This window comes from Somniosus microcephalus, unplaced genomic scaffold, assembly GCF_052327205.1.
Source record: "Somniosus microcephalus isolate GS21.2 unplaced genomic scaffold, FLI_Smic_1.0 scaffold279, whole genome shotgun sequence".
Taxonomy (NCBI): Eukaryota; Metazoa; Chordata; class Chondrichthyes; order Squaliformes; family Somniosidae; genus Somniosus; species Somniosus microcephalus.
This window is the reverse complement of record NW_028225466.1, coordinates 175,297-202,337: the sequence shown is the minus strand read 5'-3', so window position 1 is coordinate 202,337 and position 27,041 is coordinate 175,297. Positions and strand designations below refer to the sequence as shown.

Here is a 27,041-nt window from a genome sequence, read left to right as displayed (position 1 = left end):
ACAACCTTCTGACTCAGAGAGCAAGTGTGCTACCCACTGAGCCACAGCTGGCACAAGGACGAGAATACAAGAAAAAATTAGTGGGTAATGTAAAAGGGAACCCAAAAATCTTTTATAAACGTATGAATAGTAAAAGGATAGTTAAAGGAATGGTGGGGCCGATTAGGGACCAAATAGGAGCTCATCATACGGAGGCAGAGGGCGTGGCTGAGGTACTGAATGAGTACTTAGCATCTGTCTTCACAAAAGAGGATGAAGTTAATGTCACAGTAGAGGAGGGGGGGAGTAGAGAAATTGGATAAAAATGGATAGAAAGGAGCTGCTAAATAGGTTGTCATCACTCAAAGTTAACAAGTCACCCAGTCCAGGTGGATGCATCCTAGATTGCAGAGGGAAGCTAGGGTGGCGATAGCAGAACCTCCGACCACAATTTTTCAATCTCCCTCAGATATATGGGAGTGGTGCCAGAGGACTGGAGGATTGCAAATGTTACACCCTGTTTAAAAAAAGGGAAGAGAGATAAACCTGGTAACTACAGGCCAATCAGTCTAATGTCAGTGGTGGGTGAACGACTGGAGACCATTGTCAAGGACAAAATTAATTCTCACTTGGAGAAGCATGGGTTAATAAGGGGCAGCCAGTATGGATTTGTTAAAGGTAAATCGTGTCTGACTAACCTGATTGAGTTCTCGGATGAAGTAACAGGGTTGATGAAGGTAGTGCAGCAGATATTGTATATATGGACTTTCAAAAGGCATTTGATAAAATACCACATAAGAGACTTACTCTGACAATAGAAGCAGAGGGAATTAAAGGACTGATGGTAATTTGGGTATATAATTGGCTAAGGGAGAGGAGGCGGTGAGCAGTGCTGAGGGATGTTTTTCTGACTGGAGGGAAGTATGCAGTGGGCTCCCCCAGGGGTCGGGATTAGGACCATTGCTTTTCTTGTTATATATAACTGACCTGGACTTGGGTATAGGTGAACAATTTCAAAGTTTACGGATGATACTGTTTACTAAGTTGCCAAGTTTTGTGAGTGTAATAGTAGCAGACTTCAGAAGGACAGAGACAGACTGTGAAATGAGCAGACACAAGGCAGATGACATTAAATGAGGATAAGTGTGAAGTGATGCACTTTGGGTGAAAGATTGAAAGGCGATCTTATTGAAACATATAAGATTGTGAAGGGGTTGGATCGGGTGGATGCGGGATGTTCCCGATGATGGGTGAAACTAGAACGAGGGGGCATAGTCTTAGAATAAGGGGCTGCTCTTTCAAAACTGAGATGAGGAGGAACTACTTCACTCAGAGGGTGGTAGGTCCATGGAATATGCTGCCCCAAAAAGCTGTAGAAGCTGCATCATTACATAAATTTAAAACAGAAATAGACAGTTTCCTAGAAGTAAAGGGAATTAAGGGTTACGAGGAGCGGGCAGGAATTTGGACATGAGTCTAGGTTCGGATCGGTCATGGCCCTGTGGGTTGTGGAGCGGGCCCAGGGGCTGTGTAGCCTGATCCTGGCTCGTGTAGCCTGCTCCTGGTTCGTGTGTCTAATTCTGTTACATTCAGGAGATGGTTCTGTGATAGTAGATTGGCGGTTAGGATCAGATCAGCCATGATCTTATTGAATGGCGGAGTAGGCTCGAGGGGCCGATCGGCCTACTCCTGCTCCTATTTCTTCTGTTCTTATGACCTTCGTCTGAAGAATCGATCTCCTTGAGGTGCTGCCGAATTGCAGGTAAGTTCGTTTCTAACTCGTCGCCACTGTTGTATCCGTGTGTTAATGAAGACCCGGAAAGCAGGAGTTGATTTAACAAGTGTTTACTGAACAAAGTCTGGAGGTGAACTAAACTATACAAGACGCTATACAGCCTTATGTACCCGAGTGGTCACTACCGGTACTACAGTACACAGGGGCCTCAAAAAAACATCGTTCCTCTTAAAGGTACATACACCACAGGTACAATATTAGGAATCGACATTCTCAAACAATTGGGAGCGTTAATCGATCCACAGGGCTTGGTGGAGGGACAAACCAAAGATAAAGAGGGAAAAGGGGGAATGGTAATCTTAGCTTGTTACCAGAAACAATGTAAGGAATTGAAACAGAAGGGAGAGATAAAGAAGGAAAAAGATCGAATTTGCAGGCGAACCAATCTGAAAACTCAGCAAAGGAGGGAAAAGGGATTTGGAAAGTCAGGAAAAGCTGCTGAGTCACCGATTTAAAAAGAAAAAAAGAGAAACTTAAAGCTTTACCAACATGGAAGTTATCATCTGTGCCCAGACAAATAAAACACAAGATTTGCTGAGTGAAAGGAACCTTAAAAATATGCTGGAATTTCAGTTTGTATGAGAATGTGTGTTAAAGTGTGAAACTTTTCCTGACTATGAATGTTTAAGAATTACAGTATTTCTTTTGTCTGAAAGTCTGTCTTTAAAAGAAAGATTCTATCATGTTTGTTTTAGCTCCACTCACTTCTCTGTGTTAAAAAAACATTTAACCCTTTTGTCGTCTTGGATTTTGGAAGTTTTAAGAATGTGCGAATAAGATTGTGCCCCCAGAATTGATAAAAAATACTTTGAACTAATTTAAGTTAAGCTGGTGAGTAAAAACTGAGAAGACCAACAGAAATACTGCATACAGTTTTGGTGTCCATACTTAAGAAAAGACATACTTGCTTTCGAGGCAGTACAAAGAAGCTTCACTCGGTTAATCCCGGGGATGAGGGGGGGGACATATGAGGAGAGGTTGAGTAGATTGGGACTCTTCTCATTGGAGTTCAGAAGAATGAGAGGCGATCTTATTGAAACATATAAGATTGTGAAGGGGCTTGATCGGGTGGATGCAGTGAGGATGTTCCCAATGATGGGTGAAACTAGAACTAGGGGGCATAATCTTAGAATAAGGGGCTGCTCTTTCAAAACTGAGATGAGGAGAAACTTCTTCACTCAGAGGGTGGTAGGTCTGTGGAATTTGCTGCCCCAGAGAGCTGTGGAAGCTACGTCATTAAATAAATTTAAAGCAGAAATAGACAGTTTCCTAGAAGGGAATTAGGGGTTACGTGGAGTGGGCAGGAAATTGGACATGAGTCTAGGTTCGGAACGGTCATGGCCCTGTGGGTGGCGGAGTGGGCCCAGGGGCCGTGTAGCCTGGTCCTGCTCCTACTTCTTGTGTTCTAATTCTGTGTTAGATTTCAGGAGATGGTTCTATTCACAGGGATTAGTGGAGACCTCGGGAACAGGCTGCCAGCTAGGAGTCCTTCAAGAGTAAATTGGGCCTGTTCCTGGCTGGGGTGGAGATCACCTTTTACAGAAGGTAAGTACTGCAGGAAATACAGGGACAGAGTGATCTCCTGGACGAGTTTCGATCGCCTAGATGGGTCGGAGAGGAATTTCCCAGATTTTTTCTCCCAAATTGGCCATTGGGTTTTTTATCTGGTTTTTCGCCTCTCCCGGGAGATCACATGGGTTCGGGTGGGATGGAGAGCGGAAGTAGATTTGAGGTTAGGATCAGATCAGCCATGATCTTATTGAATGGCGGAGCAGGCTCGAGGGGCCGATTGGCCTACTCCTGCTCCTATTTCTTATGTTCTTAAAGTTTGTTTAACAAAAGATTAAGTTTCAGTCTAAGATTTAACCTTGGAGTCGCGGTTGCTATGGTGAAATCTTCCAAAGCAGTTTGATTTGATTTGTTTAAATGTGAAAAACTAATTTTTCTCCAGTTATATTCAATGTTTTTACAGTATTTTGGAAAGATATCTGAAGAAAGGACAATAAGAAATACGACGTAATTTACTGTTTTCTGCAAGAATGTGCTATTTTGTTTTGTTTTATCTGTTCACTGTTTTACAAAAGATAAGCTTCAGCCTTGAAGTTACAGTTGCCAATGTGCTTGGAAGAAAATTGTTTCTTTGTTAATGTGGCTTCTTGCTTTGTTTTCCAAGTTAGTTTAAAAGAAATTGATCTGGATTAAATTGGAGTTATGAGGTTAATTAATCTACTAAAACCAGACTTCCATTGTGGCCACGGTGAAATTCTGGTTGGTGTAAATTGGTGTAGTCCGAATTGAATAAGATAACTCTGCTCCGCAAGAACATCTGATAGTGACAGGTCCCTCTACAATATTTAATTGACTACGGTACTGGGAGCCCTACAGAATGCGGGACTAATGGTAAACCCTAGAAAGGTACAGGTAGGGAAGGACGAAGTAATCTACCTAGGATACATAATAACACAAGGGAAGAGACAAATGCCCAAAAACAGATGGGAGGGGCACTAGGACCAAGAGGAAAGCTAGAAGGAAGGGACCACGCCAGAGAGGGGAGGGGGTCAAGCAGGTACTAGGGCTATTTAATTATTGCCAGAACTTTATCCCAGAATATGCAGAAATGGCCCAGCCTATACAAGATCTGATCAAAGGGGGGAAACCATCCCAGGAGCTGGTGGACTGGGGCCCCGACCATGAAACAGCTATTGATCAGTGGTGATACGTGTGCATGTGTAGATATGAATGGTGTGGGACGATGGAAACACTGGTCCCAACTGAAACGAATCTAACACACCCCATTCGGGGGCCTATATCGAATTAACAGAATGAAGGAACTATGCGGAAGACTTGTGATCCTAATACTTTGCAGAGCAACCCCCATGAAAAAAAACCAGAAGCGACGCATCTCAACAGGGGGGCGAGTAAAGTTCAAACCCAGCATGGCCGTGGAAGGACACTACCGAGTCCAAACATCTGAATACCGGGATGACATCCTCTCCCCGATACACGACCAACAGGGTCAGGAGGAGAAGACAGACATGGGGAAATGGATAATCTGTACGGGCGGACATTCTTAGAGACACAGTCAGAAAGCTGCTGCAGGGGCAGGCAGACACAAAGGAGCTGTGCGGGAAGGTGATGGGGCAGCAGGGAGCTTAGCCAAAGGGATTATAGTCCTGGAGGGCCATGCTGCCACCATTAATCACCTAATCGATCGAGAATTTGATTCTGAAAGAACGGAGGTCCAAAGGGATCTCTGCCATGCTTACGGGGGATGGATGGTTGAACCTTGACCAAATACACCGAGGCGAAGTCCCAGATTGGATAAACAGTACCCACCTGTTCCACCTAGCACAACACCCAGGGTCGCTAGACGTGTGCACCTTGAAGGGAATGACTCTGGTCTTTCCCGTGACTGGTGCGTGCACAGACTCACATTCGGCCCTGGTGAGAATGGTCCTAATGATTCCGGTGATGGCAAGGGGAGAATCAGGACCATACCTGCAGGTTGAGGTAGAGAACTTGGGACTCATCCGGGGCAAGGACTACATGCGGTACTACCCTATGGGATCAAACGGAACGGAACCATGAGAGGGGTCTCATAAACAGGGTGCCGCAGGGTAGGAAGCCTAACTATATGTCCACATCCAGTAGGCTGGGGAAGTGAAGATAGGTGCGGATTCAACCAAACAATCGGTTGTGCACTTGAAATAAGCCCATCAGAGTGCGAACGCACACACTCAGCCTACCATGGAAAGGGGGAATACTGCGTAATCACAAATCAGTGAACATATGGCGATGATGGTCTGGAATGTAACATTACTAATCCTAATTTCTGTTTTACCCCGAGGCTACCGGTCACGATCGGACAAGCGCGAATGACATACATATATGCACGGCAAACCACTATCCTGACTGTAACAGATGATTTGAAATAAGATTTGTACCAGTATGAGAGTGAATTGGCTGCACCAATACCCCAGCTGCCCAAGAATAAGAGATACCACGTTCTCAAGAAGGAGCTGCGCCAGCTGGGCAAGGACATTGAGACAGACCTTCGCTACATTCCGTGGTATATGAAGGCGTGGAATTGGGGACTAAATGTTAATATCCACCCGTGGATACGTATCATATCACACATATTGGTGGCAGCACAATTAGTCTTAGTTCTTGGTTATGCTTTCATGTTTTGCTCATCCTGCAGAAGACGCCACGCCCAGCAGATAGTAAAGGTACTTGAGGAAAGGAAGCATCTGATGAGTAGTGGAATTTAACCGCTGACATCACGCACATATTCCTCCCTAACCCATCGGCTGATCACCAAACAGGGGGCGGGACAAATTGGCATAACTTAGTTTAGTGTGGTCTCATGGGCTGGGGTAGCCAAGGACCAAAGGGGGGGTTCGAAGTGGATTTTTAGTGAAGGGTAACATAGGTGCCCTGCAGCTTGCACACAGGATGACAGCGGAGACAGAAGCACCAGCCACGAACTAGGGAGGTAAAACCATGTGGGGAACAACAGATAAGATCGTAAAGATCATGTGACAATCAACAATTGTGCATGCGTGCTTCAAGCCAATTAAAACAATTTAACGAATTGTGCATGTGGGCTTTAAGCCAATTAGAACAATGTGCACGAGGTATCCACGGCTTTTGTACACTTAAATAATAGAAATTGAAGTCACTCGAGGAGACAGCGAGGAATGAGCGAAAGGAGCTCTAGCTGTACTCCCTGATCAGCCTTTAGTTATCTCCGCGGACTGTTTGTATTGTACTGTTGAATAGTTTTGTGTTTTAAATAAACTGCTTGGCTCTTTACCATTTACAGACTAGTGTGCAGACTTAATTATTTAATTTCGCCACAACAGAGTGGTTTTGATCGAGCAAGTAGGGAGAAACTGTTCACTCTGGCAAGTGGGTCGGTAACCAAAGGTCACAGATTTAAAATAGTGGCTAAAAGAACTAGAAGGGAAATGAGGAGAATTGTTTTCACACAGAGGGTTGTTAAGATCTGGAATGCACCATCTGAAAGGATGCTGGAATCAGGTTCCACAGGAACTTTCAAACGGTAATTGGACGAGTCCTTGAAGAGGACTAGTTTGCAGAGTTCTGGGGATAAAGTTGGGGTTTGGGACTAAATTGGACAGCTCTTTCAAAGAGCCGGCACAGACACGATGGGCCGAATCACCTCCTTCTGTGCTGTTAGATTCTATGATCAGTGTGAAGACGCTGGTGTCCCTTAAGGCTCTTCGAGCTTTTAAAGCTCTTCCCACAGTCAGAACATTCAAAGGGTCTCTCATCAGTGTGAGCTCGCTGGTGTCCCTTCAGATCCTGGGGGCTTTTAAAGCTCTTCTCACAGTTAGGACACTGAAATGGTCTCTCATCAGTGTGAACTCGCTGGTGTCCCTTCAGTTCCTGGGGGCTTTTAAAGCTCTTCTCACAGTTAGGACACTGAAATGGTCTCTCATCAGTGTGAACTCGCTGGTGTCGCTTCAGTTCCGCGGGGATTTTAAAGCTCTTCCCACAGTTAGGACACTGAAATGGTCTCTCATCAGTGTGAACTCGCTGGTGTCCCTTCAGTTCTTCGGAGCTTTTAAAGCTCTTCTCACAGTTAGGACACTGAAATGGTCTCTCATCAGTGTGAACTCGCTGGTGTCCCTTCAGATCCTCGGAGCTTTTAAAGCTCTTCCCACACTCAGAACATTGAAATGGTCTCTCATCAGTGTGAACTCGCTGATGTACCAGCAGGTTGGAGGGCTGAGCGAATCCCTTCCCACACACGGAGCAGGTGAACGGTCTCTCCCCAGTGTGAACTCGCTGATGTACCAGCAGGTTGGAGGGCTGAGCGAATCCCTTCCCACACAATGAGCAGGTGAATGGTCTCTCCCCAGTGTGTAAGTTTTGGTGTCTCTTCAGCTCCCAAGAGCTTTTAAAGCTCTTCCCACAGTCAGAACATTGAAATGGTCTCTCATCAGTGTGAACTCGCTGGTGTCCCTTCAGCTTCCTGGAGCTTTTAAAGCTCTTCCCACAGTCAGAACATTGAAATGGTCTCTCATCAGTGTGAACTCGCTGGTGTGTTTGCAGGTGGGATGAACAAACAAATCCCTTTCCACACAATGAGCAGGTGAACGGACTGTCCCTGGTGCGACTGCGCCGTTGAACTTCCAATGCAGACGGGGAACTGTAGCCCTTCCCGCCGTCCCCACCTTTACCCGGTTTCTCCCTGGTGTGACGGTGCGCGTCTCGCCAGGTCAGGCGATCGGCTGAATCCGCGTCCACACACCGAACACATGTTCGGTTCGTCATCGCTGCTCTCTGCTTCCATGTGCAAAGGCCGATGATATTCAGGTCCTGATGAATCGAGTGACTCTGTCAGAGCTTGACGTGATGTTTGGTTATGAGCTTCCCGCCTATAACTGCTCCACTTCTATAACCCTGTAAATTGAGTTCAGAAAAGGATCAGAGGCAAACTGTTGTTTAATTTTCCCCTTTCCGAACCTAGGGGCAGTGAAGCTGATTTTCAGGCCCCAGCTGCTGCACAGGTTGGTTGAAAGGATCAGCAGTAATGGCGGCTGTAATACCCACAAGCCCCGACGCTCCAGAAAGCGCTCTGCTGACGCTGAGTCCCGCGCATGTGCTCATGGCCCCCGCGCTCCCCCCTCTGCTCTACAATCGCCCGTCCCGATCGGTCCGCAACACGCATGCTCAGCGCACAAAACCCCGCGGTTGGAACATCGGGCGCGCATGCGGAGCCACAACATCTGGTACGCGTGCGCGGCTCAGGTGGGGGCGAGTTGGTGTTTCGCCTCAGCCGCCAGGGAGGTGCGCATGCACAGGATGACCCAACATTCATCCCGTCAGCAAACACTCCCTCATTTCTTTAATAAAAACAGAAACTGCTGGAAATACTCAGCAGGTCAGGCAGCATCTGTGGAGACAGAAACAGAGTTAATTTTTCAGGTCGATCACCCTTCGTCATAAACATAGAAACATAGAAGATAGGAGCAGGAGTAGGCCATTCGGCCCCTCGAGCCTTCTCCGCCATTCAATGTGATCATGGCTGATCATCCAAATTAAGTACCCTGTCCCTGCTTTCTCTCCATATCCCTTGATCCCTTTAGCCTTAAGAAATATATCTAACTTCTTCTTGAATATATTTAATGGATTGGCCTCTACTGCCTTCTGTGCTAGAGAATTCCACAGGTTCACCACTCTCTGGGTGAAGAAATTCCTCCTCATCTCTGTCCTAAATGGCTTACCCCTTATCCTTAGACTGTGACCCCTGGCTCTGGACTCCCCCACCATCGGGAACATCCTTCCTGCATCTAGTCTGTCTAGTCCTGTTAGAATTTTATAAGTTTCAATGAGATCCCCTCTCATTCTTCTAAACTCCAGCAAGTATAAGCCCAATCGACCCAATCTCTCCTCATACGTCATTCCTGCCATCCCAAGTGTCAGGTTGGTGAATCTTCGCTGCACTCCCTCCATGGCAAGAACATCCTTCCTCAGATAAGGCGACCAAAACTGCACACAATGCTCAAGATGTGGTCTCACCAAGGCCCTGTACAATTGCAGCAAGATATCCTTGTTCCTATCCTCGAACCCTCGCGCTACGAAGGCCAACATACCATTTGCTTTAACCACCTGCTGCACCTGCATGCTTACCTTCAGCGACTGGTGCACAAGGACACCCAGGTCTCGTTGCACTTCCCCTTCTCCCAATCTATTGCCATTCAGATAATAATCTGCCTTCCTGTTTTTGACACCAAAGTGGATAACCTCGCATTTATCCACATTATATTGCATCTGCCATGCTTCTGTCCAATCACCCAACCTGTCCAAATCATACTGGAGTTTCTCGGCATCCTCCTCACAGCACACACGCCCACCCAGCTTTGTGTCGTCTGCAAACCTGCAGATATTACATTTAGTTCCCTCATCTAGATCATTAATATATATTGTGAATAGCTGGGGTCCTAGGACCGATCCCTGCGGTACCCCACGAGTCACTGCCTGCCACTCAGAAAAAGACCCGTTTATTCCAACTCTTTGCTTTCTGTCTGCCAACCAGTTCTCTATCCAAGACAATACCTTGCACCCAATCCCATGTGCCTTAATTTTGCACGCTAATCTCTTATGCGGGACCTTATCGAAAGCCTTCTGAAAATCCAAATACACCACATCCACTGGTTTTCCCTTATCTATTTTACCAGTTACATCCTCAAAAAATTCCAGTAGATTAGTCAAGCACGTTTTACCTTTTGTAAATCCATGTTGACTTTGTCCGATCCTGTCACTGTTTTCCAAGTGCTTTGCTATTACATCTTTTATAATGGACTCTAGCATTTTCCCCACTACCGATGTCAGGTGCACCAGTCTATAATTCCCCGTTTCCTATCTATCACCTTTTTTGAATAGTGGGGTAACATTAGCTACCCTCCAATCCATGGGTACTGTTCCAGAGTCTATTGAATTTTGGAAGATGACCAGCAATGCATCTACTATTTCTAGGGCCACTTCCTTAAGTACCCTGTATGTAGATTATCAGGCCCTGGGGATTTATTGGCCTTCAATCCCGTCAATTTCCCTAACACCATTTCCCTACAAATACTGATTTCATTCAGTTCCTCCCTCTCATTAGACCCTATGTTCCCCGACCTCTCTGGGAAGTTGTTTGTGTCTTCCTTTGTGAAGACAGAACCAAAGTATGTATTTAATTGGTCTGCCATTTCTTTGTTCCCCATTATAAATTCCCCTGATTCTGACTGCAAGGGACCTACGCTTGACTTCACCAATCTTTTTCTCTTCATATATCTATAAAAGCTTTTACAGTCAGTTTTTATGTTCCCTGAAAGCTTACTCTCATACTCTATTTTCCCCCTCTTAATTAATCCCTTTGTCCTCCTTTGCTGAATCTTAAACTGCTCCCAATCCTCAGGTTTACTGCTTTTTCTGGCCAATTTATATGTCCTCTACTTGGATCTTATGCTTTTTAAAAATTCGTTGATGGGATTGGGTGTCACTGGCTAGGCCTGCATTTAGTGCCCATCCCTAATTGCCCTTGAGAAGATGGTGGTGAGCCGCCTTCTTGAACCGCTGCAGTCCATATGGTGTAGGTACACCCACAATGCTGTTAGGAAGGGAGTTCCAGGATTTTGGCCCAGCGACAGTGAAGGAACGGCGATACAGGTCCAAGTCAGGATGGTGTGTGGCTTGGAGGGGAACTTGTAGGTGGTGATGTTCCCATGCATCTGCTGCCCTTGTCCTTCTAAGTGGTAGAGGTCGTGGGTTTGGAAGGTGCTGTTGAAGGAGCTTTGGCGAGTTGCTGCAGTGCATCTTGTAGATGGTACACACTGCAGCCAGTGCGCCAGTGGTGGAGGGAGTGAATGTTGAATGTGGATGGAGTGCCAATCAAGCGGGCTGCTTTATCCTGAATGGTGTCGAGCTTCTTGAGTGTTGTTGGCGCTGCACTCATCCAGGCAAGTGGAGAGTATTCCATCACACTCCTGACTTGTGCCTTGTAGATGGTGGAAAGGCTTTGGGGAGTCAGGTGAGACACTCGCCGCAGAATTCCCAGCCTCTGGCCTGCTCTTGTAGCCACAGTATTTATATGGCTGGTCCAGTTCAGTTTCTGATCAATGGTAACCCCCAGGATGTTGATAGTGGGGGATTCAGCGATGGTAATGCCATTGAATGTCAAGGGGAGATGGTTAGAGTCTCGCTTGTTGGAGATGGTCATTGCCTGGCACTTGTGTGGTGCGAATGTTACTTGCCACTTGTCAGCCCAAGTCTGAATGTTGTCCAGGTCTTGCTGCATATGGACACGGACTGCGTCAGTATCTGACGAGTCTCGAATGGTGCTGAACAGTGTGCAATCATCAGCGAACATCCCCACTTCTGACATTATGATGGAGGGAAGGTCATTGATGAAACAGCTGAAGATGGTTGGGCCTAGGACACTGCCCTGAGGAACTCCTGCAGTGATGTCATGTGATTGAGATGAATGACCTCCAACAACCACAGCCAATTTCCTTTGTGCTAGGTATGATTCCAACTAATGGAGAGTTTTCCCCTTGATTCCCATTGACTTCAGTTTTGCTAGGGCTCCTTGATGCCACACTCGATCAAATGCTGCCTTGATGTCAAGGGCAGTCACTCTCACCTCACCTCTTGAGTTCAGCTCTTTTGTCCATGTTTGGACCAAGGCTGTAATGAGGTCAGGAGCTGAGTGGCCCTGGCGGAGCCCAAACTGGGCATCAGTTAGCAGGTTATTGCTGAGTAAGTGCTGCTTGATAGCACTGTCGACGACACCTTCCATCACTTTGCTGATGATTGAGAGTAGGCTGATGGGACAGTAATTGGCCGGGTCGGATTTGTCCTGCTTTTTGTAGACAGGACATACTTGGGCAATTTTCCACATTGCCAGGTAGATGCCAGTGTTGTAGCTGTACTGGAACAGCTTGGCTAGGGGCGCAGCTAGTTCTGGAGCACAAGTCTTCAGTACTATTGCCGGAATGTTGTCAGGGCTATCCCTAATTTCCCTTGTTAGCCACAGTTGAGTCACCGTCTTTGTTTTATTTTTATGCCAAACAGGGATGAACAAATTCGATAGTTCATCCATGCAATCTTTGAATGTTTGCCATTGCCTATCCACCATCAACCCTTTGAGTGACATTCCCCAATCAATCCTACCCAACTCGCGCCTCATACCATCGTAGTTTCCTTTATTTAAATTCAGGACCCTAGTCTCTGAGTCAACTACTTCATTCTCCATCTTAATGAAGAATTCGATCATATTATGATCGCTCTGACCCGTCAGAACTGCTTGTTCTTTAGTGTCAGCCAGTGGCTCAGTTGGTAGCACTCTTGCCTCGGAGTCAGAAAGTTGTGGGTTCAAGTCCCACTCCAGAGACTTGAGCACAAAAATCTAGGCTGACACTCCAGTGCAGTGCTGAGCGAGTGCTGCACTGTTGGAGGTGCCGATTTTTGGAGTAGACGTTAAACCGAGGCCCCGTCTGCTCTCTCAGGTGGACATCAAAGATCCTATGGCACTATTTGAAAGAAGAAAAGCAAAGAGAGGGCATGAAAAAATATTGGCAAGGAAAACAAGTGGAGCCTATTAGGGACTATAAAGGTAACCTGTGTGTGGAAGCGGAAGACATGAATATGGTTCTTAATGAAGACTTTGCGTCTGTTTTCACAAAAGAGAGGGACGATGTAGACATTGCAATCAAGGAGGAGGAGTGTTGCAGTGGGGAAAGAGTTAAACGGACATCGCTGGCAGTTTCACTGAATGGTGTAATAAAGACCATACTTTGCAGTAATAAGCTTTTTCTAAGTTGCTGAATTGGCAGTGGAGATAACATAGCCAGACATGGAACCAACAGAGGTCAGAGGTGCAACAACAGCTTGACATATATTTTTCCGATAAGGCGGTACTTTAATGTAACGCGGCATAGGCAACCAATCAGTGAAGATGCATGCGGGCCACGGTCCAATCGGGTGGCAGGAATGAATTGTGCATGAGATGGCCATGTGTATTGTAATGTATAAAAATGTAGTGTTTGCTGTGGCAATTTGGAAAGGTCTGGCTAAGACAGAGCAGACTGTCTCCCCACCGGGGCAATAAAGACAACTTGACGATCGATCTAAAACCTTGTGTCGAGTGTTGGTTTAAAATACTCCACAACAATTGGCATCACAAACAGGATTCGAACCTGTGTGGGGATAGACAGTATACATGGACCAGGGTCCCGCAGGGGTTCCACAACAGTCCAAATATATTCCACCGTGTACTGAGTCAAGCCTTAGACGGGTTAGACCTATCAAAGTACCAAAGCACCCTACTCCAATATGTCGATGACATAATGATTGCATCAGAGGATGCCAAAGGATACATGGGAGCATTACTAGCCACCCTCCAGACACTTAAGAAAGCTGGCTTTAAACTGAACCCCCCAAAAAAAGGCAAAGGTTGGACTGTCCAAAGTAAAGTATCTAGGGCACGAGATTAGCCTGGGGTATAAGGCACTCCCGCAGGAACAAAAGGCAGCCATAAAAGACATGCCAAGGCCAGTGACCGTCCGGGGAGTAAGGGAAGTGTTGGGACTGTTTAACTACTGCAGGAATTTTATATCAGACTTTGCAGGGAAAGCAGAGCCGATTTAACGGTTAGTTAAAGGGGGAGACCCGCCACTGATAAGATAGAATGGGAATCGGAGCATGACAAGGCTTATGTAAAATTAAAAGCAGCCCTGACATCCGCACCCGCACTAGGATTGCCAAATATAGTCAAACCATTCCATATATATTATAGTATAGACGGGAACTTCTATAATGCTGTAGTCACCCAAGAGTACGGGGGAGATATGAGGCCAATTGCCTATTACTCCACCCAACAAACCCCCGTGGCTAAAGGAATGGCGCGATGTGTGGCGGCCCTCGACTGCGCCGCATGGGCGGTGCAGATATGCGAGTCTGTCACTATGTCAGGACAGCTGATATTACACACACAACACAGTGTGGACCTGCTAAACACAGGCAAAATGAAGGCTGTATCAGACAGAAGGAGGGCAGCTTGGGAAGCAGTATTGATACCCAAGGACAGATTAGTCCAGATCATAAGGGAACACAGAGTCAACCCTGCAGAGGGAATGCTAACAGAGGGTGAGGCACACAAGTGTCAGTTAGTACTCGAAGAAGAGGTCAGAGGAACCGTATCAGAATCGCCCCTTGAAAATCCCCAAAACACCTTTTATGTAGACGGATCGCGCCGAGATATAAATGGGGAGCCACACACGGTTGGGCAGTAGTATCCAAGAACGGAGAAACAGTCGCTAAGGGAGGGCTTGAAGGGGGAACTTCAGCTCAAGTAGCAGAACCAGTGGCTCTCACAGAAACATTGACATTGGCAAAAGGAAAACGAGTAAATATATACACCGATAGTGGGTATGCGTTTGGGGTAGTGCATGTTTATATGATAGCGTGGAATAGGAGAGGATATGTAACCTCCGGAGGAGGACCAATACAGCATGAGGAGGTAGTGAGAGACCTAGTAGAAGTGGTAAAAGGAGAAGAGGTAGCAGTGATTAAAATAAAGGCACACCGCAAGATAGTGAGCGAGCAACAAACAGGAAATATGCTAGCTGATCAGGCAGCAAGAGCAGCAGGTAGAATAACAGCAGAGGAAGTGAACATTAAAAGAATCCAAGAGGAGACTGAAATGGAGGAGCAGGAGCAGTGGACAAAGAGAGGCGCAGCCAGAGGTAGAGATGGAATATGGAAAAAGGATCACAGGGTGACCGGACTGACACCATCTGAACTCAGGACTGGACGAGCAATGTGTCTGCCGGAAGGAGTAGCATCTGGTAGCGAGGGACTAGGACCCTTAAAAGATAAAATTAGGAAATACGTACAAACATTGGATAATCAATTGAAGGAGCTCAAACAAGAAGTTCAAGAACAACAAGACATCAGAGATAAAAATATACAAAAGCAGGGGGCCTCGGAGTCCCTACCCAAGGTGGGCGAGCAGGTATTTGTTAAAATATTGCCAGAGAGATCGGGATTCTCACCTAGCTGGACCAGAACATTTGAGGTTATCATGACCAGCGATACGTGCGCATGTATAGATATGAGGGGAAAGGGTAGATGGAAACATTGGACCCAATTAAAACGATAAAGCAATAACCCATCTGATCTTAAATCCCACAGGAACAATGGAATAAACACCGGTGATAAACTAACCTCTGGTGACGACCAGGCTTCTGCTTAATTTACAGGGAAACTTCACCATGAGGGTGGGATTACTGCTGGGACACGAAATAAGCAAAGGGACATCCCACATTACACGACAAGTACATGATGAAGAAGCACCATGTTTTAATGGAACAATCACATTCGGAGTCTCATCCACGGCTCCCAATACACAGAAAGAAGAGACAAGCGAACCGAGGATGCTACAATGTCCAGATATGAAACCTGGACCCATGAATGGACTAGCATTATTTACCGAGGGAGAACAATTGTATGGTAACGGGAGACACAAAATTGTACCGGTACTAATGAACTTAACCATGTTACAATGGCCAGGATATTGTGAAAGGTTTACTAAAACTAGAGAATTGTAAGCATATATGATGAAGAATGTCATTAACCAAGCTGATGATCCGACAGGGGCCACTAGTTTCAGGGGACATGCTGCATTCCACCAAAGGATTAAGAGGAGCTTAGGAACCGATATACTCACGGGAATAAACACGGGGACATCATTCATTAATGCCCTAGATATACAAGGAGTCCAGAGCCATGTGGAACGACTACAAAGGATAATACAACAGATTTTAGAGAAGGAAACTGGTTTGGTTCGACAAGGATGAGAGTTGGGAGGACATACGATAAGGAAATTACTCGAGGGAATCAAGGTTATAGAGGACCATGCTAGCATTATCAACAAACTAAACCATAGAGATGAGGAACAGGCAAAAGACGGGGTAGGGAGAGGCTTGTGTCATGCCTATGGCCAATGGATCACCGGACAGTTAAAACATAATCTGGCACAGATAGAGCGAGGCGAGGTACCAGACTGGATTAACAGCACACAGCTCTATGGCCTGAGCCATAATCCAGGCCCTCGGAGTGCTTGTACCCTCAAAGGGATGACCAGAGTATATCCAGTGATACAAAAATGTAAAGCAGAAGTGACAGCAATGATAGGCATGGTACTCCTGATACCAGTGGTGGGACTAGACACGACTCCATACCCACAGTACCAGGTAACAAACATAGGCATAGTGAGGGGTGAGACATATCTCCAATACTATCCAACTGATACCTATGCCATCAGGAAGAATGGTACTATGAGAGGAGTCTCCCTAAACGGATGCCACGGGAAAGGCACGCTTACGATATGCCCACATCCGGTAGGAGAAGGCCGTAAGGATGAGTGCGGCTATAATAAGACAGAGGGGTGTGTGTTGGAATTATCACATGTTGATCACCATCACACCCGCTCGAGATATAGAGGTGAAGGGGAGTATTGTATAGCCACCACAGAGACTGAGTACCAATATAGTAACCTTGTATGTGCAATCACAATGCCTAACTTTTGCTTTACGCCAAAGGTCCCTGTGACAATTGGACACACCAGATTGGTGTATGTACATTCAAGGGAGGAGATAAAACTAAATGTGCCAGATAGTCTAAAGGATGAGTTGGTTAATTATGAAGATCCAGTCAGGGACCCAATACCCCGCCTGCAAGAGGATCTGCAAGAAATGAAAGAGGATTTAAGTAAGATGATGAAACAGTACATAGTGCTGCAAAGGGATCTTGGGGAGTTAGAAAGTGTGGAAATGTACCTTTTAAAGCTGAATATAGTTACATGTGCCCCTTTTTGACAAACAAAATGGAGTCCCGGTCCTCCCAGAAGCCTCTGCAGAAATGTCCTCTATTCCTTCCTTAAACATATTAACCGTGACTAAACACTGTAAACTGTTGCTTATCTGCGTTGCAAACAAAGACCATTTACATGAGTAAAGGGAACCTTACGCAAGCCACCTGGCCAGAGGCTTGACCACCAGATAACAGAAGAAACATACTGTATGAAGTATCTACATTCCATTCAATACTGATCATCTTAATTAAATAGTCTAGAATAAATAACTACCCATTGTATTATCAATAGTCTTTCGCTACGCCAGACTTTAGAAATATGTAGAAACTTAGTTAAGGATTGAAGAACTCTTTGTCCCTTTGTCTGACTTGAAAGGCACATGAAGAAACCAGAACCTGTTTACTTTACTGTATAAATGTGTTGTTAATCTGTAATTCTGGAGAGTCTCTGCTAGCCTTTGACTGAGCGGGACGCTCTCCTTGCGACAAGTAAAAATTTATTAAAAAAGAACATCTACTGGAGCTGATCGTTTCAGAGTCCCATTGAGAGTCGAGATTTCGACAAAAGGGACATTGAGGTAGAGCTACAGGACGTCCCGTGGTATGAGAAGCTGTGGGATTGGGGAGTGAATGTCAACATACACCCATGGATCCACATCATTTCTCATATATTAGTGATAGTACAGTTAGTCATGGCTATAGGATGGGAAATAGCAGCATGCACCGCTTGTAAAAAGAAACGGACCAAACAAAGAGCTAAAGCGAGTCAGAAAACACAAGATTGCTCTAAACATGATGGGTCTGCAGGGCCTCCCGAACCAGCGCCTGATCACCGCATGGGGCAGGAGGCACAGCGATGCTTCTACATGTGGCTTAACTTGGGCAAGGGCCAAGTACCAAAAGGGGGGATTGCAGTGAGGAAAGAGTTAAACTGACATCGCTGGCAGTTTCACTGAATGGTGTAATAAAGACAATAATCTAATGGGCCTTTTGCAGTAGTAAGCTTTTTCTAAGTTGATAACATAGTCGGATGTGGAAACCATAAGAGACCTAAGAGGATGTAAGTTCTGTTCTGGCAGGGAAGTAAAACAATGAAAGAGGCCGAGAGAGGCAGGAAAGGAGGACAATGAGTCAGAAGTACAATGTTGATGAGACCCATCTGGCATAAACAAAGGTCATGGGGGCAACAACAGCTTGTGGGATAACGGCCGATAATAAAGGTGGTGCTTTAATGTAACACAGCATAGGCAACCAATCAGTGAAGGTGCATGCGGGCCAAGGTCCAATCGGGTGGCAGGAATGAATTTTGACATGTGTATTGTAATGTATAAAAATGTAGTGTTTGCTGTACCAATTTGGAAAGGTCTGGCTAAGACAGAGCAGACTGTTTCCCCACCATTGCAATAAAGACAACTTGACTATCGATCTAAAACCTCGTGTCGAGTGTTGGTTTAAAATACTCCACAACAGTGTAGTCACGGACAAATTATTCTAAAGAGCTTTTAAAAGCTACAAGATACGGGACTGAAGACGTTCCTCAAACGGAGGGGGGACAAATCCCAGGGACATGATGGTTTCCATCCGAGGATTCTGAGGGAAGCCAGGGGAAGGAATAACGGAGGGTCCCCGAGTATAAATTGGCTGGCACCTTTCCCTACATTACAACAGCGACAGCAATTCAAAATCAATGAACTGGCCCTGAAGTGTTATGGGCATCCTGGGGTCGTGAAGGGCGGCAAGTAAATGCACCCTCGCCTCTGAGTCAGAGGTTGTGGGTTCAAGTCCCACTCCAGAGACTTGAGCCCAAAAATCCAGGCTGATACTCCAGTGCAGTGCTGAGGGAGTGCGGCACTGTCGGAGGTGCTGCCGTCTTTCAGATCAGACGTTAAACCGAGGCCTCGGCTGCTCTCGCGGGTGGACGTAAATGATCCCAGGGCACTATTTCGAAGAAGATTAGGGGAATTATCCCCGGTGTCCTGGCCAATATCAACATCACTAAAAAAACAGATTATCTAGTCATTATTACGTTGCATAGAAACATAGAAAAATAGGAGCAGGAGTAGGCCATTCGGCCCTTCGAGCCTGCTCCACCATTCAATATGATCATGGCTGATCCTCTATCTCAATACCATATTCCCGCTCTCTCCCCATACCCCTTGATGCCTTTTGTGTCTAGAAATCTATCTATCTACCTTCTTAAATATATTCAGTGACTTGGCCTCCACAGCCTGCTGTGGTAGAGAATTCCACAGGTTCACCACCCTCTGAGTGAAGAAATTTCTCATCTCAGTCCTAAATAGCTGAGCCCATATCCTGAGACTGTGACCCCTTGTTCTAAACCCCCTGCCAGGGAAAACATCCTCCCTGCACCCAGACTAGCCCTGTCAGAATTTTATATGTTTCAATGAGATCCCCTCTCATTCTTCTAAACTTCAGTGAATACAGGCCTAGTCGACCCAATCTCTCCTCATACGACAGCCCTGCCATTCCAGGAATCAGTCTGGTGAACCTTCGCTGCACTCCCTCTATGGCAAGCATATCCTTTCTTAGGTAAGGAGACCAAAACTGCACCCAGTACTCCAGGTGTGGTCTCACCAAGGCCCTGTATAACTGCAGTAAGACATCCTTGCTCCTGTACTCAAATCCTCTTGCAATGAAGGCCAGCATACCATTTGCCTTCCTAACTGCTTGCTGCACCTGCATGTGTGCTTTCAGTGACTGGTGCACAAGGACACCTAGGTCCCTTTGTACATCAACATTTCCCAATCTATCACCATTTAAATAATACTCTGCCTTTCTGTTTTTTCTACCGAAGTGGATAACTTCACATTTATCCACGTTATACTGCATCTGCCATGTATTTGCCCGCTCACTCAACTTGTCTAAATCGCCTTGAAGCCTCTTTGCATCCTCCTCACAACTCACAATCCCACCTAGTTTCGTGTCGTCAGCAAACTTGGAAATATTACATTTGGTTCTCTCATCCAAATCATTGTGAATAGCTGGGGCCCAAGCACTGATCCCTGCGGTACCCCACTAGTCACCACCTGCCACCCAGAAAAAGACCCATTTATTCCTATTCTCTGTTTCCTGTCTGTTAACCAATTTTTAATCCATGCCAGTATATTACCCCCAATCCCATGAGCTTTAATTTTGCACACTAACCTCTGATGTGGGACTTTAATCAAAGGCCTTCTGAAAATCCAAATACACCACATCCACTGGTTCTCCCTTATCTATTCTACCAGTTACATCCTCAAAAAACTCCAGTAGGTTTGTCAAACTCGATTTCCCTTTCATCAATCCATGTTGACTCGGTCTAATCCCGTTAATATTTTCTAAGTGTCGTGTTATCACATCCTTTATAATCGAGTCTAACATTTTCCCTACTACTGATGTTAGGCTAATAGTGGGGTTACATTTGCCACCCTCCAATCTGCAGGAACTGTTCCATAATCTATAGAATTTTGGAATTGCTGTTTGTGGGAGCTTGCTGTGCGCTAATTGGCTGCCACTTTTGCTACATTACAACAGTGACTCCACTTCATTGGCTGTAAAGCGCTTTGGGACGTGCGATGGACGTGAAAGGTGCTATATAAATGCAAGTCTTTCTTTTCTTTAAGTTCTTTGTTTTTCTTTTTCACTCCATTTTGACCCAGACTGTCGAGCAATGGAGGGGTTATCATAGAATCACAGAAATTTAGGGCACAGAAGGAGGCCATTCGGCCCATCGTGCCTGAGCCGGCCAAAAAACAGCTCTCCAGCCTAATCTCACTTTCCAGCTCTTGGTCCGTAGCCCTGCAGGTGACAGCACTTCATGTGCATCTCCAAGTACTTTTTAACTGAGATGAGGGTTTCTGCCTCTACCACCCTTTCAGGCAGAAAGTTCCAGACCCCGACCACGCACTGAGTGAAAAAAGTTCTCCTCAACTCCCCTGTAATCCTTCTACCAATTACTTTAAATCTATGGCCAGTGGTTATTGACCTCGCTGGAAAGGAAAATAGGTCCTTCCTACCCACTCTATCCAGGCCCCTCATAATTTTATACACCTCAATCAAGTCTCCCTCAGTCTCCTCTGTTCCAAAGAGCAGTTAGTAACAGAGATTGGAGAAGTTTGCGGCTTTTCTTTGCACTGAAGCAGCGAAGGATGAGGGCCAGCCTGATGGAGGTCCTCAAGAACATGAGGTTTATTGATCAAAGGCAAATGACAGGTTCCTCTCTGGGCACCTCAATGTCAGCATGCTTGTTGGGGTTTAGAACGCACATGCTCAGGGGCCCAGAGTCCCAGGACCAGCTGCTAGTGCACATGCTCAGGGGCCCAGAGTCCCAGTACCAGCTGCTAGTGGGCATGCTCAGGGGCAGAGTCCCAGGACCAGCTGCTAGTGGGCATGCTCAGGGGCAGAGTCCCAGGACCAGCTGCTAGTGCGCATGCTCAGGGGCAGCGGAGTCCCAGGACCAGCTGCTAGTGGGCATGCTCAGGGGCAGAGTCCCAGGACCAGCTGCTAGTGGGCATGCTCAGGGGCAGAGTCCCAGGACCAGCTGCTAGTGCGCATGCTCAGGGGCAGCGGAGTCCCAGGACCAGCTGCTAGTGCGCATGCTCAGGGGCAGAGTCCCAGGACCAGCTGCTAGTGGGCATGCTCAGGGGCCCAGAGTCCCAGGACCAGCTGCTAGTGCGCATGCTCAGGGGCCCAGAGTCCCAGGACCAGCTGCTAGTGGGCATGCTCAGGGTCAGAGTCCCAGGACCAGCTGCTAGTGGGCATGCTCAGGGGCAGAGTCCCAGGACCAGCTGCTAGTGGGCATGCTCAGGGGCAGAGTCCCAGAACCAGCTGCTAGTGGGCATGCTCAGGGGCAGAGTCCCAGGACCAGCTGCTAGTGGGCATGCTCAGGGGCAGAGTCCCAGGACCAGCTGCTACTGCGCATGCTCAGGGGCCTAGTCCCAGGACCAGCTGCTAGTGGGCATGCTCAGGGGCCTAGTCCCAGGACCAGCTGCTAGTGGGCATGCTCAGGGGGCAGAGTCCCAGGACCAGCTGCGAGTGCGCATGCTCAGGGGCAGAGTCCCAGGACCAGCTGCTAGTGGGCATGCTCAGGGGGGCAGAGTCCCAGGACCAGCTGCTAGTGTGCATGCTCAGGGGCCCAGAGTCCCAGGACCAGCTGCTAGTGCGCATGCTCAGGGGCCCAGAGTCCCAGGACCAGCTGCTAGTGCGCATGCTCAGGGGCGGAGTCCCAGGACCAGCTGCTAGTGGGCATGCTCAGGGGGAAGAGTCCCAGGACCAGCTGCGAGTGCGCATGCTCAGGGGCAGAGTCCCAGGACCAGCTGCTGGTGTGCATGCTCAGGGGCCTAGTCCCAGGACCAGCTGCTAGTGGGCATGCTCAGGGGCCCAGAGTCCCAGGACCAGCTGCTAGTGCGCATGCTCAGGGGCAGAGTCCCAGGACCAGCTGCTAGTGGGCATGCTCAGGGGCAGAGTCCCAGGACCAGCTGCTAGTGCGCATGCTCAGGGGCAGAGTCCCAGGACCAGCTGCTAGTGGGCATGCTCAGGGGCAGAGTCACAGGACCAGCTGCTAGTGGGCATGCTCAGGGGCAGAGTCCCAGGACCAGCTGCTAGTGCGCATGCTCAGGGGGCAGAGTCCCAGGACCAGCTGCTAGTGGGCATGCTCAGGGGCCAGAGTCCCAGGACCAGCTGCTAGTGCGCATGCTCAGGGTCAGAGTCCCAGGACCAGCTGCTAGTGCGCATGCTCAGGGGCAGAGTCCCAGGACCAGCTGCTAGTGCGCATGCTCAGGGTCAGAGTCCCAGGACCAGCTGCTAGTGCGCATGCTCAGGGGCAGAGTCCCAGGACCAGCTGCTAGTGCGCATGCTCAGGGGGCAGAGTCCCAGGACCAGCTGCTAGTGCGCATGCTCAGGGTCAGAGTCCCAGGACCAGCTGCTAGTGCGCATGCTCAGGGGCCCAGAGTCCCAGGACCAGCTGCTAGTGGGCATGCTCAGGGGCAGAGTCCCAGGACCAGCTGCTAGTGGGCATGCTCAGGGGCAGAGTCCCAGGACCAGCTGCTAGTGCGCATGCTCAGGGGCAGAGTCCCAGGACCAGCTGCTAGTGGGCATGCTCAGGGGCAGAGTCCCAGGACCAGCTGCTAGTGCGCATGCTCAGGGGCAGAGTCCCAGGACCAGCTGCTAGTGGGCATGCTCAGGGGCAGAGTCCCAGGACCAGCTGCTAGTGGGCATGCTCAGGGGCAGAGTCCCAGGACCAGCTGCTAGTGCGCATGCTCAGGGCCCAGAGTCCCAGGACCAGCTGCTAGTGGGCATGCTCAGGGGCAGCAGAGTCCCAGGACCAGCTGCTAGTGCGCATGCTCAGGGGGCAGAGTCCCAGGACCAGCTGCTAGTGGGCATGCTCAGGGGGCAGAGTCCCAGGACCAGCTGCTAGTGGGCATGCTCAGGGGGCAGAGTCCCAGGACCAGCTGCTAGTGGGCATGCTCAGGGGCAGAGTCCCAGGACCAGCTGCTAGTGGGCATGCTCAGGGGCAGAGTCCCAGGACCAGCTGCTAGTGCGCATGCTCAGGGGGCAGAGTCCCAGGACCAGCTGCTAGTGGGCATGCTCAGGGGCCCAGAGTCCCAGGACCAGCTGCTAGTGCGCATGCTCAGGGGCAGAGTCCCAGGACCAGCTGCTAGTGGGCATGCTCAGGGGCCCAGAGTCCCAGGACCAGCTGCTAGTGGGCATGCTCAGGGGCAGAGTCCCAGGACCAGCTGCTAGTGGGCATGCTCAGGGGCAGAGTCCCAGGACCAGCTGCTCGTGCGCATGCTCAGGGGCAGAGTCCCAGGACCAGCTGCTAGTGCGCATGCTCAGGGGCAGAGTCCCAGGACCAGCTGCTAGTGGGCATGCTCAGGGGGCATTGTCCCAGGACCAGCTGCTAGTGGGCATGCTCAGGGGCAGAGTCCCAGGACCAGCTGCTAGTGGGCATGCTCAGGGGGCAGAGTCCCAGGACCAGCTGCTAGTGGGCATGCTCAGGGGCAGAGTCCCAGGACCAGCTGCTAGTGCGCATGCTCAGGGGCAGAGTCCCAGGACCAGCTGGTAGTGGGCATGCTCAGGGGCAGAGTCACAGGACCAGCTGCTAGTGCGCATGCTCAGGGGCCCAGAGTCCCAGGACCAGCTGCTAGTGCGCATGCTCAGGGGCAGAGTCCCAGGACCAGCTGCTAGTGCGCATGCTCAGGGGCCCAGAGTCCCAGGACCAGCTGCTAGTGCGCATGCTCAGGGGCCCAGAGTCCCAGGACCAGCTGCTAGTGCGCATGCTCAGGGGCAGAGTCACAGGACCAGCTGCTAGTGCGCATGCTCAGGGGCAGAGTCACAGGACCAGCTGCTAGTGCGCATGCTCAGGGGCAGAGTCCCAGGACCAGCTGCTAGTGCGCATGCTCAGGGGCAGAGTCCCAGGACCAGCTGGTAGTGCGCATGCTCAGGGGCAGAGTCACAGGACCAGCTGCTAGTGCGCATGCTCAGGGGCAGAGTCACAGGACTAGCTGCTAGTGCGCATGCTCAGGGGCAGAGTCACAGGACCAGCTGCTAGTGCGCATGCTCAGGGGCAGAGTCACAGGACCAGCTGCTAGTGCGCATGCTCAGGGGCAGAGTCCCAGGACCAGCTGCTAGTGCGCATGCTCGGGGACGAAACTCTGGGTGACGGTCGTTAACGGTTGAAGAGTCGGAATGACGGGCCGAAAGCGAGTTTTCTCAGTTAGACGGACGAGTGGAGAGGGACGGGGAAATAAATGACGGTAAACACAAACCTGGTAGTTTTAGGTTCCCGGAAAGCGAACGGAGCGGATTCAGCCTCGCGGAGCCTCAGACACGTGACCGGGGCCGGCGGCCCCACTGACGTCATCGTCTCATAAACATGTGACGCGGGTCCTCGGCCTGATTGACGGGTGCTTCCGACCAATAGAGAGCGAGCCGGCGGCGGGTCCTCCAACCAATCGGGGAGCCCGAAGGGCGGGGCTAGCGGCACCCAGTGGGCGGGGCTGGAGGGGCGAGCCCGCGGCGGGTCCTCCAACCAATCGGGGAGCCCGAGGGGCGGGACTAGCGGCACCCAGTGGGCGGGGCTGGAGGAGCGAACCGGCGGCGGATCCTCCAACCAATCGGGGAGCCCGAGGGGCGGGACTAGCGCCGGCTGATTGTCTGATCCGCAGGGCAGCGAGTTTCTCCAGTCCCGTATTCAGGGCCCGGGGTGGCTGTGGGCCTTTATTCCCCGCATTGGACACAAGGCTCTTTGTCTCAGGCATATGGTGACGTCGCATTGAAGCTTTCCTCCCTCCTTTACAAAGATGGCTGCCGTTAACCTGGGCCTGTATATGTTCCGATGTAGTCCTCCCACCACTGGGAGCGACATTGATGCGTTCGTGCGACACAGCTCTACCGCGCAGGCGCAGTGCCGCTCCCTTTCCTCTCCCGCGCAGGCGCAGTAACGCTCCCCTGCCCGCAGGCGCAGGGCCGCTCATTTTCTGCCGCGCAGGCGCAGTGCCGCTCCCCTGCCCTCCGGGTTACAGGGCCCGCTCTGTGATTGAGGGAACTCGGCCCGACAGCGGCTGCTCAGCCCCGAGTTTAGATCACAGCGAGGGAGGGTCACAGCGCTGGTTCTAGGCTGGCGCTCTGTGACTGAGGGAACTCCGCTTCATTCAGCGCCTGGCCCGACAGCGGCTGCTCAGCCCCGAGTTTCACAGGGTCACCGCTCCGGGCAGTAACTCCGCACAGAAAATGGCGCATTTCCGCCCAGAGCAGTGAGAATGGGGGAGTCTCAGGAGGCCGGAAATTTACTGTGAGTAAAATCTCCAAACTAAACACACAGCCCCGCAACTGGGGATCTGAGGAAAATCTCCAAACTAAACACACAGCCCCGCAACTGGGGATCTGAGGAAAATCTCCAAACTAAACACACAGCCCCGCAACTGGGGATCTGAGGAAAATCTCCAAACTAAACACACAGCCCCGCAACAGGGGATCTGAGGAAAATCCCCAAACTAAACACACAGCCCCGCAACTGGGGATCTGAGGAAAATCTCCAAACTAAACACACAGCCCCGCAACTGGGGATCTGAGGAAAATCTCCAAACTAAACACACAGCCCCGCAACAGGGGATCTGAGGAAAATCCCCAAACTAAACACACAGCCCCGCAACTGGGGATCTGAGGAAAATCTCCAAACTAAACACACAGCCCCGCAACTGGGGATCTGAGGAAAATCCCCAAACTAAACACACAGCCCCGCAACTGGGGATCTGAGGAAAATCTCCAAACTAAACACACAGCCCCGCAACTGGGGATCTGAGGAAAATCCCCAAATTAAACACACAGCCCCGCAACTGGGGATCTGAGGAAAATCTCCAAACTAAACACACAGCCCCGCAACAGGGGATCTGAGGAAAATCCCCAAACTAAACACACAGCCCCGCAACTGGGGATCTGAGCAAAGGCACAAAATCAAACAAATACTCCGCCTTCACATTGGATTATTAGTAAGCAGATTAAAAGTCTACATTACATTATTTCACGCTTTCAATGTTGTTCTTATTTTCTGCTTTGCCACAATTAGATCTCCCGGTGAATGATGGTGTGATTGACGAAGGTGCTCAGCTCGAAGTAAACAGGGATTGTCGACAGAGGAACAACAGCCGGTTAACCAGCACAGGATTGTGAGCACCAACCGGAGAGAACCCTTCCGATTCAAAGAGCTTCCAGAGACCGACTGGGAAGCAAGGTAAGAGAAAGTCCCATTGACTCAGATACACACTGGTCCTGGAGATGGACTGGGGAGAAAGGTCAGAGAGAGTCCCATTGACTCAGATACACACTGGTCCTGGAGATGGACTGGGGAGAAAGGTCAGAGAGAGTCCCATTGACTCAG

General features: G+C 49.1%; 2 protein-coding genes across 2 annotated transcripts in view; one reads left to right on the top strand and one right to left on the bottom strand.

Annotated features, from left to right (window-relative positions):
* Nucleotides 1-27,041, top strand: part of LOC147081946 (uncharacterized) — an 84,342-nt gene that overhangs the window by 37,126 nt on the left and 20,175 nt on the right. The gene's annotated exons all lie outside the window — the stretch shown is intronic.
* LOC147081947 (uncharacterized) lies at nucleotides 6,188-25,071 on the bottom strand. The gene is made up of 3 exons (XM_085980578.1): nucleotides 24,931-25,071; nucleotides 7,213-8,206; nucleotides 6,188-6,261 (listed from the first exon to the last, which is right to left on the bottom strand). Exons 2-3 carry the CDS (start codon nucleotides 8,075-8,077, stop codon nucleotides 6,188-6,190), a joined length of 939 nt encoding a protein of 312 aa, XP_085836704.1. The 5' UTR covers nucleotides 8,078-8,206; nucleotides 24,931-25,071.

Excerpts from the sequence above, each read along its gene's own strand:
- LOC147081947 (XM_085980578.1), bottom strand. The coding sequence starts at position 8,077 with ATGACGAACCGAACATGTGTTCGGTGTGTGGACGCGGATTCAGCCGAT. Across the intron at positions 6,262-7,212 it reads ACCATTTCAGTGTCCTAACT|TTCGTGGCTGGTGCTTCTGT; the intron begins GTGAGAAGAGCT and ends TTACCTCCCTAG.